Source organism: Phlebotomus argentipes, unplaced genomic scaffold, assembly GCF_947086385.1.
Source record: "Phlebotomus argentipes unplaced genomic scaffold, Phlebotomus argentipes genome assembly contig_15, whole genome shotgun sequence".
Classification (NCBI taxonomy): Eukaryota; Metazoa; Arthropoda; class Insecta; order Diptera; family Psychodidae; genus Phlebotomus; species Phlebotomus argentipes.
Genome location: NW_026776181.1, coordinates 17,038,465 through 17,057,066, shown reverse-complemented (window position 1 = coordinate 17,057,066; position 18,602 = coordinate 17,038,465). Strand labels below are relative to the sequence as shown.

The 18,602-nt window shown below is 42.6% G+C and overlaps 4 protein-coding genes across 5 annotated transcripts; 1 reads left to right on the top strand and 3 right to left on the bottom strand.

Annotated features, from left to right (window-relative positions):
• The first annotated feature begins 271 nt into the window (after nt 1-271).
• Nucleotides 272-4,962, top strand: LOC132261686 (clavesin-2-like). Of its 2 annotated transcripts, none has more exons than XM_059760606.1 (3): nt 272-641; nt 3,664-4,305; nt 4,367-4,962. In XM_059760606.1, exons 2-3 carry the CDS (start codon nt 3,706-3,708, stop codon nt 4,760-4,762), a joined length of 996 nt encoding a protein of 331 aa, XP_059616589.1. In that variant the 5' UTR covers nt 272-641; nt 3,664-3,705; the 3' UTR covers nt 4,763-4,962. The 2 variants fall into 2 exon arrangements, with proteins under 2 accessions (XP_059616589.1, XP_059616590.1); XM_059760607.1 differs by having other exon boundaries at nt 272-661.
• Nucleotides 4,963-5,077: 115 nt separating this feature from the next.
• LOC132261685 (synaptic vesicle glycoprotein 2C-like) lies at nt 5,078-8,037 on the bottom strand. Its single transcript, XM_059760605.1, has 9 exons — nt 7,820-8,037; nt 7,396-7,759; nt 7,104-7,324; nt 6,746-6,885; nt 6,502-6,680; nt 6,286-6,430; nt 5,588-5,699; nt 5,233-5,520; nt 5,078-5,167 (listed from the first exon to the last, which is right to left on the bottom strand). Exons 1-9 carry the CDS (start codon nt 7,863-7,865, stop codon nt 5,112-5,114), a joined length of 1,551 nt encoding a protein of 516 aa, XP_059616588.1. The 5' UTR covers nt 7,866-8,037; the 3' UTR covers nt 5,078-5,111.
• A 534-nt stretch (nt 8,038-8,571) lies between these two features.
• Nucleotides 8,572-11,951, bottom strand: LOC132262519 (synaptic vesicle glycoprotein 2B-like). Its single transcript, XM_059761796.1, has 8 exons — nt 11,702-11,951; nt 11,484-11,646; nt 10,619-11,020; nt 10,379-10,471; nt 10,169-10,313; nt 9,983-10,100; nt 8,708-8,995; nt 8,572-8,627 (listed from the first exon to the last, which is right to left on the bottom strand). The coding sequence occupies exons 1-8, from the start codon at nt 11,949-11,951 to the stop codon at nt 8,572-8,574; spliced, it is 1,515 nt and encodes a 504-aa protein (XP_059617779.1).
• Nucleotides 11,952-13,308: 1,357 nt separating this feature from the next.
• LOC132262777 (synaptic vesicle glycoprotein 2A-like) lies at nt 13,309-17,193 on the bottom strand. Its single transcript, XM_059762186.1, has 10 exons — nt 16,634-17,193; nt 16,004-16,166; nt 15,756-15,937; nt 15,359-15,546; nt 14,765-14,958; nt 14,265-14,451; nt 13,936-14,047; nt 13,718-13,877; nt 13,509-13,636; nt 13,309-13,419 (listed from the first exon to the last, which is right to left on the bottom strand). Exons 1-10 carry the CDS (start codon nt 16,920-16,922, stop codon nt 13,364-13,366), a joined length of 1,659 nt encoding a protein of 552 aa, XP_059618169.1. The 5' UTR covers nt 16,923-17,193; the 3' UTR covers nt 13,309-13,363.
• Nucleotides 17,194-18,602: the final 1,409 nt, after the last annotated feature.

Here is an 18,602-nt window from a genome sequence, read left to right as displayed (position 1 = left end):
TCCCCCTTGATTTTAAATAAACTATAGAAAGACTTACAAAACATCTAATATTTAGCATATAAATTCAGAGTAGTGAAGAATTTTCGCGAGATTTTCACGAGTAAAATAGTTATAAAATGTGTGAAATGGAAAAAGGTATTTTTTACCATGTGAAGCCTCAACACACTGGGTCAGAGTCTGACCTGCGATTGGCCCCTCGGCGCTGAAGCGTGAAGTCTCGATGCTGCCGAAGAGCTTCAGTTGAACACTTCGCGTCAGTTTGCCTCCAACAGTTTCGCGGAGAAGTGACTGCTTTGCTGGCTCTGCGCGCGTGACGACGGAATGGCGCCATTCGCAGTCATCGCAAGTTCTGCCGCCCAATGCAAAAGTCGGATTTGATTGTGAAGTTCAATTGCGTCACACGCAGAAATATATATCGAAGAGATTTGTGACTCTTTCGTGGGCGAAGCACGGAATCAATTGAGGTGTGCGAATCGCCAATTTGCTCCATCCGGACTGTGAAAATCATCCATTCTCCTCAGTATTCTCTATTTGGTGTGTCTAATGAGCTGTTCGCGGCTGTGTTAAGTGAGAATGCAAGAAGTTCAGCACGAGGAGAGATCTTAATCTAAGGCAATTTGGTGTGCATATTTGAGAAGAAGGTGCGTGTTCTGTTAGAACGGTAATGAATTGTTGAAAATCTTGTGCACTTTTTTCACCACTGCGCGAATCTATAATTTTTACTGCCTCGTCAATCGCGAAAAGAACCTCATTTGCATTCTCTCTGCAAAATGACTCACCTTTTGCCAGAGAGATGCGCGAATGTGTAATTCTTTTTGTTCTGTCCATACTAACGGAAATCCTGCCATCGTAAAAGCCTTCTTTTTCCCGTGCATTTCACCGATTTCCCATCCCATTCGGCGGTTGGAAGAGTTTGTATGCTGGAGGAATGATAACAAAAAAAAAACCCTCCAACCGTTTTTATGTATCTTCCGAAGAGACTTTCAAAGTGTCTTGAAAACAGGTTCTTTTCCTCTCCTTTCTCGCGCGCGACTCCGCGTGTTAATCCGCTGTGAGAATCATCATCGATGGCCTTTTTTCTCCTCTCTCTCAAGAGAGCCTCAACTGGACACTTCCATAAAAGTCGCTTTCAGGAACAAACCGAACAAACACATTGTGCTTCTTGAGACTGTCTCTTGAGATGAATATTGCCCACTTATGGATTGTCAATGTTGGAGTTTTGTAGGAAAGAAAAAAAAACGCCGTTGCATTAATTTATTGGGTTGCTCTTGACCGATTTTTATGCCTTTTCCATCGGATTTTATAGGCATATTTCCAATTTCAGCTCTTCAATTCACACAACAAAGTCACTCACAGGCAGAATGGATTAAATGCAAAACAAGCAATAACGCGTGCAATTGAGCAATGTTAGCCCAGGTTTTGTTTTAAATTCGTTCTAGACACTTTTCTTGCACGCCTTCGTGGAGAAATCAAACATGGAAATTCTGTTTTTGCGTGCTCAAAGTTCTGTTAACTTTTTTTGTTAAGGCAAAGTTTAAATTGAGTTTTAGCACATTTACATTGTCGAAGGGTGAATTGAAAACTATAAAAGCGTCTTGTGTATTTTTAAAAAAAGCTCTTTAACTCTTAAGTTACTAAAGAAATTTTGAGATTTGTATTTTATGGGGCAAAAGGAAGAAAATCTTTTTATTCAAATAACTCGAATGGAAAAAATCGTATCAAAATTCAGTCGAAATGATTCAGAACTTTAAAGGAAAGTTCATTTTGAATAAGATAATTTGATTTTTTAGAACTTGTTTAGATAAATTGTACTCAAAGACTGTTAAAAATTGACTTTGGGAAGTAATTTTTCAGTTTTTCTATCAACTTTGCCATATTTTAGTCAAAAGTTCCAATAAATACCAGATAAATCAACTGAAATATTCACAAAATAATTCTTACAGAGCAATCTGAACAATTTAATGAATGATAAGGCTTTTTAAGGTAATTTTGGCCAATTTCTCAGCAATATTAACATGAAATTTTCCATTTTATTTCCTGGAAAAGGAAAATTTTGATGTATTTTTAATTATGTAAACATAAAACTCCAAATTTCTCAACACCCTGTGTGAAATTGGAGTTTCTTTTGCTTCCTCATCAAATTCTTGACCACGAAAATGATCTCCAGACACACGGAGAATATGTAATTTTCATCATTCCGAAGATCACGCCCACAATTTCTCACTCACGAAGATGCCCTCTGACACTCTCAGGAACTCACAGTGGTCATTTTGGGAATGCGAAGCGTGATAAAATCTCACGTGAAGTGTCGGCTTATCAGTTGAGAACACTCGAAGAAGTGGATTTTTCTTATCCACCGCCAATTGATGAAGTGTTGTTTGATTTAGAAAGTGACGAGAGATTATGTCTCAAGTGCAGATTTAAATCTCTTTAAATCGATTCGTTCTGGAGTGCTTTTCATCGTGAGATGCGAAATAATAGTGAAAGTTTGTAAACAAATTGTGTTTTGTACAAATGCGGAAATTTCCCTTTTACCACCAGAGAGTTTTCGTGTTCAACGCTGACTCAGCGCATGTTCTGAAGACATTTTGTGACCCGAAGGCACTTAAACTGACTAATTGCAGGTCACAAAATTACTCTGACACTATTTCACAATATTCCGTGCCGAGCAATTCGCAAAATGCCTTCTTTTCTTGCAATTTCGTGTCTAATTAAGTATCTAATCTAGACATCTTTGTGAGACACTCAAGACATTGATAAATTCCAATCGGTTTCTGATTTCATTGCGGTCAGTAGTGAAATAGATATTAATGTCTGTCGGTGAAGCAAGAAAAACCCCACTTTTATGAATTGGAAAAGTGACTGAAGAATTATCTGATCTTTCCTTGAATTTCCACCATAAGAAAGCCGCAAGAAGCCATTTCGGATCGAATTCGTTTACGATCAATCTTACAAACTGTTATTGTTTGCCCACAATAAATCCTGTGCGGTGAATGAAGAACCTTGGAATGCATTTATTTTCGTCTTATCAGAGCAACTTTCAAATGAATTTTCATAAAAGCACGCATTTGCTTCACTATTTATGACTCTGTGCGTCTCTTCATTGGATCTCAGTCAAGTTCCATTGAGCTAAAAATACTGTTGATGACACGAGTGTGGAATAAAGACGCGATAAGCGCGGTTGACCCAAAAATCTACGCTTAGAAGTTATCGGAAAATCACCTTAGAAGACTCCGGAGACTCTAATGCACGTCGGCATCTGCGAAATGCGCGCCAATTTTGCATTTAAATTGTGCGAAATTGCTGACCTTTCGGGGACAGGTGTTTCTGATCAGAAGAACACCTGTCGACGTTTGTTTCCTTTGCACGCGGCGTTCCTTCCAGGCCATTTCGCAAGCCCCGCGGGGAAAACTACACTCAAGAGAGAGGAAATGCAAGAACAGAATTGTGCCGCGCAAATGTTGCAATATAACTTTGTGAATTATTCACAGTGAAAATGCATGCAAATTGAAATTTGTTGAACTTAAAAAAACAACCACGTTAAGCAGTGTTTTCACCTTGTTTGAGTTAATCTTTATTCAATATCTTATCAATGATAATTCCCTGCAAAGTCCCGCGAACACTGATTTAATTCTTCTCTTTCCGCACGTTTCGCACTTGTAGAATTTTTCCACTGCGTTGGCGGCAATCTGATCGGCAGCCAGAATGTCTGAATACTTCGAGTTCCAGTGGGACATGCGCTCGAAGATCAGCGATGTGCGGATGGGCAACAAGAAGTACTACAACGTGTGCAACGAGCCCACGGAGTGGAACCAGGCGCTGTTCCGCATCAAGGAGCTGATCGGCGCCAGCATGGATTATGCGCTCAAGGACAAGTCCTGCTATCATGACAACGACTTCCTGCTGCGCTTCCTCTTCGCGCGGAAGTTCGACGTGGACGAGGCCTTCAGACTGATCATCAACTACTTCACTTACCTGCAGAAGAATCACGCTCTCTTCCAAAGATTGTCCGTGTTCGACGAGAGCGTGCAGCTGGCGCTGCGCGACGGCTTCCCGGGCGTGCTGCCGGAGAGAGATCGCCGCGGCAGGAAGGTGCTGGTCTTCTTCACGGCCAACTGGGAGCCGGCGCTCTACTCTCTGCTCACCGTCTACCGCGCCATGCTGCTGTCGCTGGAGAAGCTGCTCGAGGACAAGCAGAATCAGGCCAACGGCTTCGTGGCCATCGTCGACTGGAGCAATCTCACACTCCAGAAGTCTTCCCACCTCAACCCAAAGATACTCAAGCTCATAATCGAGGGTCTTCAGGTGAGCTCAGCAGTCGTGCTCGAAGGAAAGCTCAATCTTAACACTCCTTTCCACTCCGCAGGATTGCTTCCCGGTCCAGTTCAAAGCCATCCACTTCATCGGGCAGGCGTGGTACTTGGAGGCGGCAATGGCTGTGATCAGGCAGTTCCTAAAGGAGAAGACTCGCTCGCGAATTAAACTCCACAGCAACTTGTCCACGCTGCACGAGAGCATCGCCAGAGATGTGCTGCCCACGGAACTGGGTGGCGAAGGACCGCCCTTCAACCCACTCGAGTGGTACCACAAAGTCCTGGAATCCAGCCAGGAGACGCACAAGATTGAGTCTCGCCCGTACTACATCACACAAGCCACTGTGTACACCACAGCGCCCGCCAGTTGCCTCAAGAACGGCGCCTCGATGGCGAAGAAGAGCGCGGATCCCGCGCGCAACTCGCTGCTGAGCCTGGACGATGACTGAGCTTTGTAAGCTTGAAAGTTCTCTCTCAGGACAGCCCGAAACTCATCCGTTAACAAGGAGACATTTTCTTATCAATTTGCATTAAGACTGATAGGAACTCAAATATGGGATTGCACCCAAATCTATAATTTTTGTAATGATTATATGATGCTTTAAAGGCATCTAATAAATAAATGAATAAATTATTTACCGTTTCTTTGGTCAGAAAAGCGTCCATGTTTCAAGGATGTTTCATAAACTGCGCTGCAGCATGTTTCGCAGAGCTTTTTAGCCAGTCTTCACACCAGTCGTGGCCAAAGAATGTTTCACGGCACTGAGAAAAACCATCAATTTAAAGCACAGTTTTTTATTATTGCAGAGGCTGTTTTGTTGTTTTCGGCAGAAGCAAGCACAAGGCGGCAGAAACTGCAAGGAAATACAGGTTTGAGGAAGAGCGGGAAAAGCTGAAAAAATTTTGAAAGCACACTCACTGGCGTAGGCAAGAGACATTGCGGCGAAAGGCTGCCAGCAGCCGAGCTTCAGGAGATTTGGAAAGATGAGATTCCCCAGCATCGAGCCGAGGCGTCCCAGCGTCACGGAGACGCTGATCACGGTGAAGCGGAAGGCCGTGGGGACGAGATTGGAGACGATGCTGTTGAATGAAGCCTGCCCAGAGAGGCCAATTCCCACGGCCAAGCTGTACATGATGACGATGGTCATGGAGTTCTGGGCGAAGTAGATGGCCAGACTCGACGCAGCCGCCACGAGGGTTGTTACAACTGCCCGGAGAGAAGGATGAAGCGTGTCTGAATGGTTTTAAAAGTGCTCAATTAGGAAAATACTCACATAAGATAGTTTTATTGCCCACAATTGTAACGAGGAGCACCACCAGGATAACAGCAATCATGCCGACAGCTTGCACTATTATCGAGTTCACGTAGATGCTCTTATCGCTGAGCTGGAATTAGAGTTACATCCTTTGCACGTGAGCCAATCACCGGGCAAAAGGGTGACCGAATCCATTAAAGCCCGGCCGCAGAGAGCTTTTGTGAGATTGATCGTCGGATTGAGCTCTTGTGTGCACAATAACACCTCTATTTTCCGGCTTTTGTGCCATCAAACAGTGCAATTGTGGGTTAATTTGTATCAATTTACTTAACGACTCCCATTTGATGTCATCATAAAATTTATGGGCTTTGAATTTCACGGCCACATTTCTGCCGAGTGTGAGTTAGTTGAGTTAGTATTTAACGCTTCGGCTCTGATATGAATTAAAACGTAGCTTTCAAACTTTCTGCTGATCCTCTTAAAGCACAATTCACCAATGAAAGTTGGCCTTAAATAGTATACAGTGCTTTTCTAACAGATTGTCAAGAAGATTTTGAGATACATATGAGAAAACTAAACCCTCTTCTTCAGGCAAAATCACTTATTAGAATGCTATAAGTTAGAAATAATTGATGAAACCGTTCAGAGTTCCATTTCATTAAGCATTTGAAGTGGTGTACTGATTTCAGACACACTCTCTCCCCCTTGAAACTCACCACTTCGCATGCCAAGTCATCCGTGGCGTTATTGAAGGTGGTCAGGGCAGACTTTGGTTGGATGCTCTCGCACAGGCCTTCGTCTGAGTGGGTGTTGGAGAGGAGGGCGAATACCTGTGGCATCCAGGATCTCATGGTATTGACTCTGGATGGGAGAGGAGTGCAGAGGAATCGCTAAGTGGCTTATGGGATAGAGTTTTAGCTGGTGAAACCTACCCGAGCAGCACGAAGAATTCAATTGCTCCCGCGAGCAGACATTTCCACAGATGCGGAGGCTTGAAGAGTGGCAGAAATTGTGAGAAAGTTTTCCGAATAATTGTGGATTTTGCATTTTTTCCTCCACTTTCCGCAGAATTCACTCTTGCATCCACAACGTCGTCCTTCAGGCTTTTAATCTGGCAAAGAGAGAAAGCATCGTTAAGCTGGGAAAAGTTGCTATTGATGACATTTTTTCTCTCACTGGGTATGAATCTGAGCTCTTTCCCGTGTTTAATCGATAAACGAGTTGGAAGACTTTGAGTGCTTCGTCTTTCTTGCCAAGTGCCATCAGGAACTTTGGACTCTCGGGGAGGAAGAGTGAGAGGAAACCACCGGTGAGTCCTGAAAAGACATCAAGAAATTCAAACAAATCATTCTATCCGATTATATTTCAAAACTCAAGACATTTTCTTTGAGTTCAAAGGATTCAAAAGACCGAGACGATAAATCAAGGATTTGCATTACAGCATTTTGTGTATGAAAATACAAGAAAAGAAAGCGTATTGAATAATCCACGTCTCAAATGTACTTATCAATGTGTACAAAAAGTCTCTATTTACCCAGAAGACTGCATGACCAGAAGAATACACGCCACGAGTGATACTCGGTTGACCCAATAGAGAAACTGATGGGCAGCGGGAGAATCAACAATCCCAAGATAGTCGCAACCATGCCACCAACACTTATGAAGCCGCTCTGGAAAATGACGACACGTGCGCGATATTTAACTCCATGGAATTCAGAAATGTAAGCGATATACGCTGCCACTGGTCCACTTGCGCTATCGACAGACAATAAAGACTGTGTTTATGATTGGCCACTTGAGTTGAGAGAGAATTCTTAACAACTCACACGAATCCACCGAAGAACTTGAGGGTGACCAGCATGTAGTACGACGTGCTGAAGCCGTACAGAACATTGAAGACGCCCATCAGGATGAGCGCCACGCTGATGATCAACCTCCGGCCGTAGATATCGCCCACGATTCCCCACAGATTGGCGCCGAAAATCATGCCGAAGAAGGTGATGGAAGTGATCCATCCCTTGCGATCCAGATCCAACTCCAGATCGCACTGCGCCACGGATAGAATGAGTCCGGGCGATGTCGTCTCGGCCAGAGACGCAGTGAACCAAATCATGCTAATTCCCAGGAGGAGGAAATTGAAGAGGCCAAAGCCTGTGGCTGAGATTGCTTCCTCAAAGTCCTTGCCCTCATCTGATAGGAAGCTTTGTACATGAAAGTGGTAAATTCATCCTCAAACGCTTCGGTGATTACCATTCTGTGCCTCCGAGGCAGCTTCTGAAGCTCCTTTTGACGTCATCACAGATCACTGAGTGTTATCCTGCACTTTCACCCAAACTTTCACCCACAATTCACCGTCCAGACAGTCAGTGGGCGATTGAGGCGTGAATGCTCAAAGTGAAGTACATTTATTCAGAGTGGCTATCTTCTTGAATACTCTTATCACACCTTTTTATTGCGGGCAAATACAATTCACGACGATGAGACAAATACAGATGGAGTAAAAAGCTCAAGTTCAGTGTATGAATTTCTTTGCGAAAGGCACCACTTTGGCTTCCATTCCGCAACCGCGAAAATACACTGATTTAGAGATAAATCTGTATACAAAAGACATTTTTTAATATACTTCAACAGCAATTACGCACATAAATCACACCGGAAAAACACTGATGATTATGCTGTAGTGGTTTTTCACAGTGAATACTAAATTATGTTGCATGTGAAGTTGTGATAATTACATTTGTAAATAGTGTGTAATAAAATTCGATAGTGAGAATTGCTCGTTTACAATAATTCTTAGCACACATTTTCCCACCTCACGAACCGACTAGAGCGACAATTGAGCAGCGACTAACCATTGAATCGAATGAGTTCCAGCTCAAAAACTATCTAAAAATGCTGAAAATATTAAATTTAATTCGTTCCACTTGAAATTCTATGTAAATCTTTAACTGCCTTGAGGCGATAAGGTGGCTTTTCCCACCACTTCAACCGCTCTGTGTCAACTACAAGAGGGTTTTCCGGGTGGATCTTGGCAGACACATGCACAGCATGGCACAAGCTGAGGAAGCGAAGAGGAATTCAGTGACAACCACTAAAGCATTGCGGACTTATTTGTCCGTGACGGCTGTGAAGACTCACCGAAAAACACCACTCCAATTGCAACAAACGGCGGCCAGCATCCCTGGGCCATGAGCTGGGGGAAGAGATAAGTTCCCAGCATCGATCCGAGGCGTCCGCACGAGAGTGAAATTGAGATGACAGTGGAGCGGAAGGCGGTTGGCACGATGTTGGACAGGATGCTGCTGAATGCCGCCTGGGAGGAGAGACTCAGGCCCACGGTCAGGCTGTACATTATGACCACCATGAGTGGGCTGACCGAGAAGTAGATGGCAATTGAGGCGATGGCACCGATAAGTGTTGAACAGACTGGAAGAAAAGGCCAGAGAGAGCGAGGAGTGAAATCAAAGAATGACATCCAATTATATCACTTCGAAAAGACCACCGGAAAATCTATTTGCCGATTTATCACATGGAGAATTAAATTTTCAAACGGCAGAGCGGCAAAAAGTATTTGGTGAAGTTTCTCAATCCACTGACGCGAAGAAGATAGCTAAGAGGCGCCACAAATTGTGTTATTTTAACAGGAAAATTGTGTATTCTGAATAATGTCGAAGCAATTTTTCTACACTTTTTTTTCTCATGTGTGATAAGCATGAAATAACTGTTTTTTTTCTCGCACATTAGATACATTATCATTTCAAAGTACATTGAGAAAACATTGTGAGCTTGTGATACTCTTCTTCTTCTCCTCTCTCTTTTTTTTATACATATTTAATACGTAACGTGAAGGAGAAGGAAAAAAAGAAGTACGTAACATGCGAGAGAGAAAACTTTTCAAATACACATTGACTATATACAGGGTGGGTGACGCTTTTGGGGAAAGGAGTTCCCTTTATTTATGATACGAATACCCCTAACACACTTTTTTCTGCACTCGACGAAGTGATTTCAGTCCCCGAGAGAGCGCCAAGGAGACAACCCAAGTTATTCCAAATATGTGGAAAATGATGCTATTACAGAGAAACTTTCCATGTCACTTTGCCCAATATTAATCTTCTTTTGAATCACGAGTGGCGCGCGTATCTCTTGCATTCCACTTTGATTCTAATTCAACTTTTTCCCAAACTTGCTTTCCAGAGTAATTCGTGATATATGCTGAACATTGGAGGATTTTGAATTATGCATAGTGAGAAGAAAAATATTTATTCATTTAGTAAAGTACGGGGAATGAATGTGAAAAACAAGTGAAAAGCTCCGAATATTACAAATTGTAATGAATATTTATCCATTCCATGGTTTGCTTTTCATGATGTAATGGATGGTGAATTGGTATGCAATTTTAATGAAACTTACCTAGCATGAGTTTATTGTGGATAGTTTTGATGAATATGCAAATCAGAATAGTTCCCACAATGCCGACTGACTGCACAATCATGGCGTTGAAGAAAATGCCTTCGGACAGAACTCGTGACTGGAATAGAAAGCATAGTCTTGAAGCTATATTGAAGAAAAAATATCCATTAAATCTGCATTACTCACGGCTGAACATTCATCGGAATCCGTAGCATTTCCTCTGCGCACATCATTTGATTGAATTTTGGTGCAAATATCAAAGTCAGAGTCACTTTCGCCATCGCCCATGAATGCAAACACTTGCGGCATCCACAGTCTCATTGAGTTCATCCTGCAAAGTGTGAAAAGAGGGGCACAATGGGGGCGGAGATGCAGTTAATAAATCATGATTCCTACCCCAGCAGCAGAAACAATTCGATGCCGAAGGCGAGGAGGCACTTTGTGACGTAGGGTGGCTTCAGCATGGGTGCAATTTGGGTAAAAGCTCTCCTGACTTTGCCTGATAAGTCATCGCATTTATCAAAATTTGATCCGAGCGCCGCCCTGGACCCCTCCACGCTCCCCGACACTGTCTTCAGCCCCTCACGTCCACCCTCATCAGCCAGCGACCTGATCTGCAATTTCGATTTATAATACATGAGCCCATTCTTCTGCATCGACACGCCAGAGTCACTCACTGGATATGTGTCTGCATGTTTACCCGTATTTCTTCTGTATATTGTCTGGAGGACCCGCAGGGCTTCTTCGCATCTCCCGCGAGACATGAGAAACTTGGGACTCTCCGGCAGCAGACAAGCCAATGTGCCACCCACGAAATCCAGCACGGCAACCGTCAGCAGAAGCAGTTGCCAAGAGTGGAGAGTCACTCCGCGAAAGTGCACTTCCAGCGGGCGACTGAGGAAAATCAGTCCCAGAAGGGACGTCGCAAAGTTACCGCCACCATAAAAGATGGCGATAAAGACTAAAATTCTCACTCTATAGCGAACTCCGTGCATTTCACTCATGTACGAGATTATAATTGACATCGGTCCTGAATTGCTGAAATAAGCACAGAGGAGGGCCAGATTAGTTGAATGCGCAGACAAACTTTATGTTGCAATCAAGGGGGACAGACAACTCGTTAACTTTATACAGCATACATGTGAGAAAGTACTCGCTTTTTACTCACAAAACCCGTGTTTGTTCCAAAATATTCAGCTACTTTATAACTTGTAGTAATTTTACAATATGTTTGGAGTTCACATGTCTAAATTCAGACTGAAAAATTGCTAAAATTGTCAGCTCTTCTTACTCAATTCATGACTTACGGATGGAAAAGTTGAACAGAATATTTTAAAGACTGACAAAGGAGTGACGTAAGTGCAAGAATAATGCAAATGGGCGTGGCATTTGAGAAGGCGTGGCTTCCATTTACACAACAAACAACCGAGAAATAATTAAAACTAATTGAATGTACGAATTGTCTCCCCCTTGATTGTGCAATCAGATTTCTAGCACTCACATGAAACCACTGAAGAATTTGAAAAGCATGAGCATCGCAAAATTATTGCTGAACCCGAGAGCAATATTGATGAAGCCCAGTGCGAGGATACAGCACGAGAGGAGGTTTCTGCGACCCAGGATATCCGCCAGGAAGCCCCAGAGAACGGAGCCACAAATCATGCCTGCGAGAAGTGTGCTTGATTAATATATTTATGAGTCTCAATGCGTGCTTCGCACCTAAAAATATTATCGAATTGAGGAGACCCATGCGGTTGGTGTCCAACGCCCAATCGCACTGCAGTGTGGGCAGAATGAAGGAGAATGTTGTGACTTCGACGACGGTTATCAGGTTCCAGAAGCACCCAATGCCAATCACACCATAGTTGTACCAACCGAATTTCGTGGCCGAAATTGCGCTCTCAAAATCACTCCCTTCGACCTTCTTTTGCTCACTGTTTCGCCCCCTTTTCACACTGATATCATCCATCGCGTCGTCCTGAGAACTTCAGTCTGATGTTCTTGAGCATTACTTTCGCACTGCACGCACAGAGTGTCTCTAATGAGCCGATTCTCGAGTGTCTTGGAGGCCACGATAATGGGCGCAATCTTATCATGAGAAGAAAAAGAGTAAAAAGTAGATGAGAGATCAAAAAACTCTGTCTAACAACACGACTTTATTGTCCAGGATGGATTTCTTTTATTGTCCCAAATCTTGCCCCAAATTATATTTGTCATGGGAAGCGCAGAGGCATTCACGCAGAAGAGATGAAATGTCCATCAGATGTAATAAAGGAGAATAAATAGCGTTCCGCAGCAATTAATTTTTTCTGCTCTTCTGTAAACATCCCTCAATGGTGGGCGGTTTTCATGGAGCCAGTGACCTGAAAGCCGCGCTCAACTGTTGGCTGCTGAGCTAAGAAGTGATGGCACTGCTGAGACTTTCGACCCATGTCTTGGATGTCACTTAGCGAGAGTCCTTCGGATTGTCCTGCGAATAATTGCGTGGATATTTTCTGCGAAAACACATTAATTGGAATCTCGTCATTGACCCTAATTCCATGATAATTAACCCATTTTGCCAACTATTTTGAACTTCAGCAGCCTATCAAGTGTGACATGGTGATAAATTATCACCTGTTATCACGTCAGATTGCCTAGTCAAATAGATCAGTGTGTTATCAGTTGAATGAGTAAATTAACACAACTGACCTTTCCTATGAAAATGTCTGTCTTCATGTCGATGTCCATTGGCGGGCGATTGAATGGCTCGCAGACTTGATTGTCATCCAACAGTGTTGTGAGGAGACAATTGAGTCCGGAAGTCTTCAGCTGCACAACACCTCTCTTATCCGCCCTCTGAGGATTTAATCTCTTCAGCCACTCCCTCACAGTTTTTCTGTCATTCCCATTGAGACGAACATTGGCGAGAATCGCCGCAACAGCCAATTTATCATTCACCTCCATCACATGCCGATTAATCTGTTCCCGAAGGAGAATCACAACAACGTGACAATAATTCAATTCAACGTCTGTGGAGGAATTACTTACGTGATGCCGAAGAAACTCCCTTGTGGTAATTAAAACAAATAGTCACTCAATTAATTTCATGGACAGAGCGCAAAAATACTTTACGATCCGCTGTAAAATTTTCATTTAACTGAGGTTTTTTTGTTTGTCCTGATAACGAACCACTGTGATTAACTCAAACACTGTACAAGCTTTGCGTGAAACACCAGTGAATTGATTTATTGAGACTGTAATTGAGTTTGAATTGACGGAATTACCGGTAATACTTTGTGTCCTGCGGGGATTAAGTTTATTATTAAAATACACACACACAGGCGTCAATATATATATTCAGTGTATTAAATTATTAAATAAGGTACAATCAATCTGTCTTTATTGCAAGGGTGCTTTGGATTTCCGTGGCAGCAAAAGGCCCGCCAAACCGGCAACTGTGGGAAAGAAGGAATTGTCGTAAACATTGTATTGTTGGTAATGTTGCGTGCATGCGACATCATGTCGCAATATCGTGATAAATTACCCGTCAAAAGAGATCCAATTGTGATAAATGGCGGAAGGCAGCCGAGCATCAGTAAGTATGGGAAAACGAGGTTTCCAATCATGGCCCCAATTCGTCCAAACATGAGTGATAAAGAGATGGTCATTGTTCTGCAGAAGAGGGATTAATTAGTTGTTGAAAGTGATACTGAATACATAATAAAGCTCAGAGATATTGCAATTTTCACGTACCTCAGCGAAGTGGGAAAGAGAATGGCTATTTGGCCCATCATTGCCGTGCTGCAGATGCTTCCAATGCCCACACAAATGCTCGCCGCTGCGACAATGCTCTCCAGATTTATGCCAAAGTACATAGAATAGGCCGAGAGTCCGGACACAACGAGGCCAAATACTGAGAAATTGACAGAAGATAACAGGGAAATTCAGCTAGATTTAAGATGATTGCTTACTCATCAGATTTCGATTGCCAATCTTGTTAATTATGAAGCCCGCAATTAGATATCCTACCAAGGACACGATGCCCACAATGAGTGCATTGAAGTAAACACTGCTATCTGGAGTCTGCAAATAAGCAAAGAGAATTTATTTACCCAGAAATTCAACTGAATAATTGGCTCTCTTTCCGCCTGAATTCGGTGCTGTGCTTTCATTCAGCAAGCATATCCATCTTTCAATTATGGAAATTGGTCGGCATATTGTGCCAATGTGAATTCAAAATTTAATTATTTGAATAAATTACATTCCCAGGAGGGATTCTGGCAACATAGTGACAACTCACCGCGGTGCATTCCACAGGCTGAATGGCTTGACCGGCCAAGTGGGTGGAATTGGCGCTCTTTATGCTTTGAGAGGCATCAATTATGTCGCACATACTCGTTGTGTGATTTGTAGGATCATTTGATGCTTTGCTATATTCGGCCATCATGTGGAATATCTCGGGAAGCCACAGACGGATAGTATTTTGGCTGAAACGTTTGGTAAGTTTACGCATTAATGAGGTGTGCAAAGAGGAAATGCAATTATTTATCTGGCCAAATTGGAATACAAACAATTTGTAATTGAATCAAAATTAGTCCGCGCTTTGTTACCACAACGAATTTACACATTGTTAAGTATTTATGCCGTGTGTAAATTGCGGTGTTAAAATAAATGCTTTGTAATTGAATAGTTTGATGATTTAGTATACTGATAATTGAGTCCAAATTGTCTAATTGAATTCTTCGGCGGTGGCAAAGTTCACCAAACTATGTAAAGTGAGAAGATTCTGTGGTAATTCACCTCATGAGAACGCCAAATTGAATGCTGAAGACAAGACAGCAGTTTCTCAAGTGCGGTCGCTTCAGCATGGGTGCAATTTGAGACAAGCCATCCTTCAGGGCGGCGCATCCTTTTGATTTCGGCACACTGCTGGCGCCACTCAAAGCCTTCTGTCCTGACCCACTTTGTCGCAACTCGTCAATAAGCGCCCTAATCTGTTTGTTTTAATGAAAGACCAGAAATTGTCATTAATCAATGGATCGGGAGGATAACACGCCAAAGATTCTATCTCGGGCTCAGTAAGCCAAAGATTAAAGTTGCTAGTGGCGCAAAGTTCCTCCCAAAATACATATATCGCCCCATGAAATATGATAAATGCTCTGCTCGGTAGAATTTCCGGGCTGAGCCAGAAGTGTTACAATTTACTGAAGAAGGCTCAAGAGGCCATAAAAATACTTTCGATGTTCTCGTAACATTTTTCCTGTACATCCTCTCGAATTTGCATATCTCCCAAATGCATCATTCATCTCATTTGACGTGAGAGATACATTTCCTTGGCGATGAGCATAAAGAAGATGAGTTGACGATGGTATTTGGGAGATAAGATCTTATTACCGGATATTCATGGGCAGCCTTTCCTGTGTTCTCATGGAAGATCCTCTGGAAGATTGCCAGCGCCTCGTCATTTCGGCCGCGGGACATGAGAAATTTGGGACTTTCCGGCAGCAACAGAACCACCAGTGTTCCACCAAGTAAACTTGGGGTGGCGCAAATTAGCAAGAAAATGTGCCACGAGTGTAGTTCTGTTGGATAAAGTGGAAAGTTTACTACATCATAATGGTTTCATCCTATTCTTCCGCCACAGAGCAGCTCAAATATCCTCAAGGATGTGGCGGAAAGATGAAAAGAAATGTCGGGCATTCTTTCTCTCCATCAATTTTCATCTCATTACACAACAAGAGACTCAGAAGCGTCTTTTATCATGGCGTGGAAATTGAATTTGTTGTCATACCGAAGATGTTCGCCACGAAAGTCACTGTCCAGGATCTCGGCAGCACGGCCCAGGCGATGCACGGCAGGATTATGTTACCGATGGAGAAGAAGGTGCCCACAGTCAGGACGATGCGGGCGCGATGCTTTGCGCCGTGCATCTCTGCCACGTAGCTCATGAGCACGGCGAAGGGTCCGCAGGCACTGTCAAGGAAAAGGATCTCCCAGTGATAAGTGGAAAAGGGGGGATGGGAATCCGGGGGGAATTACACAAATCCGGAGATGTACTTGAAGACGAGCAGCATCCACAGGGTTTGGCTGAAGCCGCAAGCTGTCTCAAAGATGCCCATGATTATGTAGCCGTAGCCAAGAATCTCCCGACGTCCTAGAGTGTCCGCCAAGTAGCCCCATAAGAAGGCGGATGTTATCATGCCTGCGAGATAGAATATTGTAAAGAAATTGCACGAATTTATGAGAATTTGAAGAGTCAAATAATGATATGTAATGTACGAAGTAGAGTAAATAGCACTCGTTTTCTTCATTTTTGTCTCCGTGACACATATATTTGCAACTTAATTGCAAATAGTATAAATTTAATAAGGTGCATATAGCCTCAATCATTGTTTAATATGTAAACCGGGGCGTGAAATACTTAAGACGCAGCTTCTCAAATGTTTAAGATTCTGCACAGAATTTTCGTGCACAGACTTATGGCATCGCAATTGAATATTTTCACTTTCACCGTCATATTTCAGCGTTTAATGAAAATTCAGGAGAGATCTGAAGTTAGTGTCAGCGCTGCCAAGTTGCGGAAAAGTGTCGAGACACTTTCTCAACGAGAATTCATTGGCTCTGGTGGGGAATTTAGGTTGGGAAAATGTGTCCCAGGAGGACTCTTACCCATGTAGGTGATGGCATTGAGCATTCCCTTGTTCTGCAGCGACAGATTCAAGTCGCACTCGGCGGCTGGGAGAATGTAGGCCATTGTGGTGCTCTCGTTGATGCTGCCCAGACAGCAGAAGAGGGCAATGGCGAGGATGAAGATGTTGAAGCGGCCATATCCCGTGGCCGCAATTGCCGTCTCAAAGTCACTTCCTGTCGCAACATCCACCGCTGTGTCCTTCCTGTCTGGCGTTGGAGTCTGTCCACCGAGCACTTCCACATTCACAACACTCGCATCCACAACCATTCTGTGCCTTTCTGTGAAGATTCACACTGAACGGTCTCATTGGATTAATTCTGCACAATTTGGGAGGAAAGTATGCACCCTAATCACTTTTCCTAAGCTCCTAATTAATTTCTAATGAGCAATTTCACAATTTTCACAACGGAGAGAGAGGAATATTTCATCACTCAGCGTGCTCTCGAGCTAAACCACAAAGTCTCTTTATGACTATCAGGCAATTAATAAGATGAATCTGCTGGAGAGTGGGTAGAAATATGTTGTGGAAGGCGTCAAGTCAACAAGATGACTGCGTGATGAAAGTACAATAAAGTCATAAATTCATTTTGGGTGAGAAGGAAATCTGGCAAAGTGATCCCTTTGTAAGAAATCGTCATCTATATTTGCTCACACATCGACTTGCTAGCGTCAATATTTGTCCAAGAGGTTGGCAAAGTGGTTGTGAGACAAATGTTGCAAATCAGCACACCAAACTTTGCAACCAATTACACCTCAGCCTTCCTCGCCGATTCACGCTGAAATCCCGAGATAATCAGCCACTTGAGACATGCCACACGATCCATGCGGTCCAGCGCTGAAGATGCTCAGCATCGGTTGTGAGAAATCACTGAGACATCCATCGAGACGCCCATCAGCTGCTGCCGATGCCATGCTTTCATCGATTGAAAAGTGATTTTCCAGCAGTCAACAAAGGCAGTCGATCGTGATGTGGCAATTTTCATTGAGACTCTCTCTGACAAAGCGCGGAAAAAAGCCCCTAATCGCTGAACTTTTATCACCCAGCAGCACTCGGGATGTTATTTGCAGTGGGATTAGGTGCTGCGCGTAAACAAAGACGTACGTCTTTCTATTAAGTAAATGAGAGCATACGCCTGTTGATGTGCCGCGATATAACTTTGCAAATCTCACCGATTAGAGCAGGGATTTTCCATCGTCTCTGAGTAACCTTCATCATTTGATACGAAATATGAGTGTCATATTGCTAAGCAAAAAGACTCAATTTCTCCTCCTCGTTCATATGAAATTACCCGAATATTTTTGATATATGCGGTTTTTCATTAATATTTTCTCACCACACACACGCTATTTTTAGAAGTTGCCGAAGCACGGAAATTTACGTGATTCGCTAACAGACGATATTGGAAATGAAAAGTTACAATGACTTGATTGGAAATTTGTATAGCGATATGGAAAGTTCAATTTCATCTCAATAATATAGTTTGCATTCCATGCCAAGGGGGAGATATTATGGTCAACTGAAGTTTTTAACCAGATTTATAACCTTACATAGTCGAAGTCCATCAATATTTCTTTATTGATGTTTTAATTTTAACACAAATTAGTGTAAAGTTTGGATTTCTTTGTAATATTAGCGAAAAATAAGGATATTAAGAAGAAACTTTGCCTAAAATAACCTCCAAAATTATTTATACTTGCTTCTAAGTTGGTTTAATTTCCATTTACTGGCACAATAATAAAAAAAATCATTAGGATCACAGGCTTTTAATGTTAAAACTAATCATAACCTCAAAAATACTGTTTTAGGATAGAAAATTGTTTGTTTTAAGAGCTTTTTTGCTGGATTTTCTACTCTAAAATAGTAAATTTAAGCTCTTTATCGAATTTAAACGTTCCAAATGAGTTTCAAAGATTCTTTTGAAAATCTCAAGATAATTTTGAGGTTAT

Coding starts and splice junctions, on each gene's coding strand:
- LOC132262777 (XM_059762186.1), bottom strand. CDS start 16,922: ATGGTTGTGGATGCGAGTGTTGTGAATGTGGAAGTGCTCGGTGGACAG. Junction 13,878..13,935: donor TGGCAATCGAAATCTGATGA/GTAAGCAATCAT, acceptor TCAATTTCTCAG/TATTTGGCCTCGTTGTGTCC. Junction 13,420..13,508: donor AATTGGATCTCTTTTGACGG/GTAATTTATCAC, acceptor TCTTTCCCACAG/TTGCCGGTTTGGCGGGCCTT.
- LOC132262519 (XM_059761796.1), bottom strand. CDS start 11,951: ATGGATGATATCAGTGTGAAAAGGGGGCGAAACAGTGAGCAAAAGAAG. Junction 8,996..9,982: donor CCACAATAAACTCATGCTAG/GTAAGTTTCATT, acceptor CTTTTCTTCCAG/TCTGTTCAACACTTATCGGT. Junction 8,628..8,707: donor AATTGGAGTGGTGTTTTTCG/GTGAGTCTTCAC, acceptor TCGCTTCCTCAG/CTTGTGCCATGCTGTGCATG.
- LOC132261685 (XM_059760605.1), bottom strand. CDS start 7,865: ATGACGTCAAAAGGAGCTTCAGAAGCTGCCTCGGAGGCACAGAATG. Junction 7,325..7,395: donor AAGTTCTTCGGTGGATTCGT/GTGAGTTGTTAA, acceptor GTCTGTCGATAG/CGCAAGTGGACCAGTGGCAG. Junction 6,431..6,501: donor GAATTCTTCGTGCTGCTCGG/GTAGGTTTCACC, acceptor TCTCCCATCCAG/AGTCAATACCATGAGATCCT.
- LOC132261686 (XM_059760606.1), top strand. CDS start 3,706: ATGTCTGAATACTTCGAGTTCCAGTGGGACATGCGCTCGAAGATCAGC. Junction 4,306..4,366: donor TCATAATCGAGGGTCTTCAG/GTGAGCTCAGCA, acceptor TCCACTCCGCAG/GATTGCTTCCCGGTCCAGTT.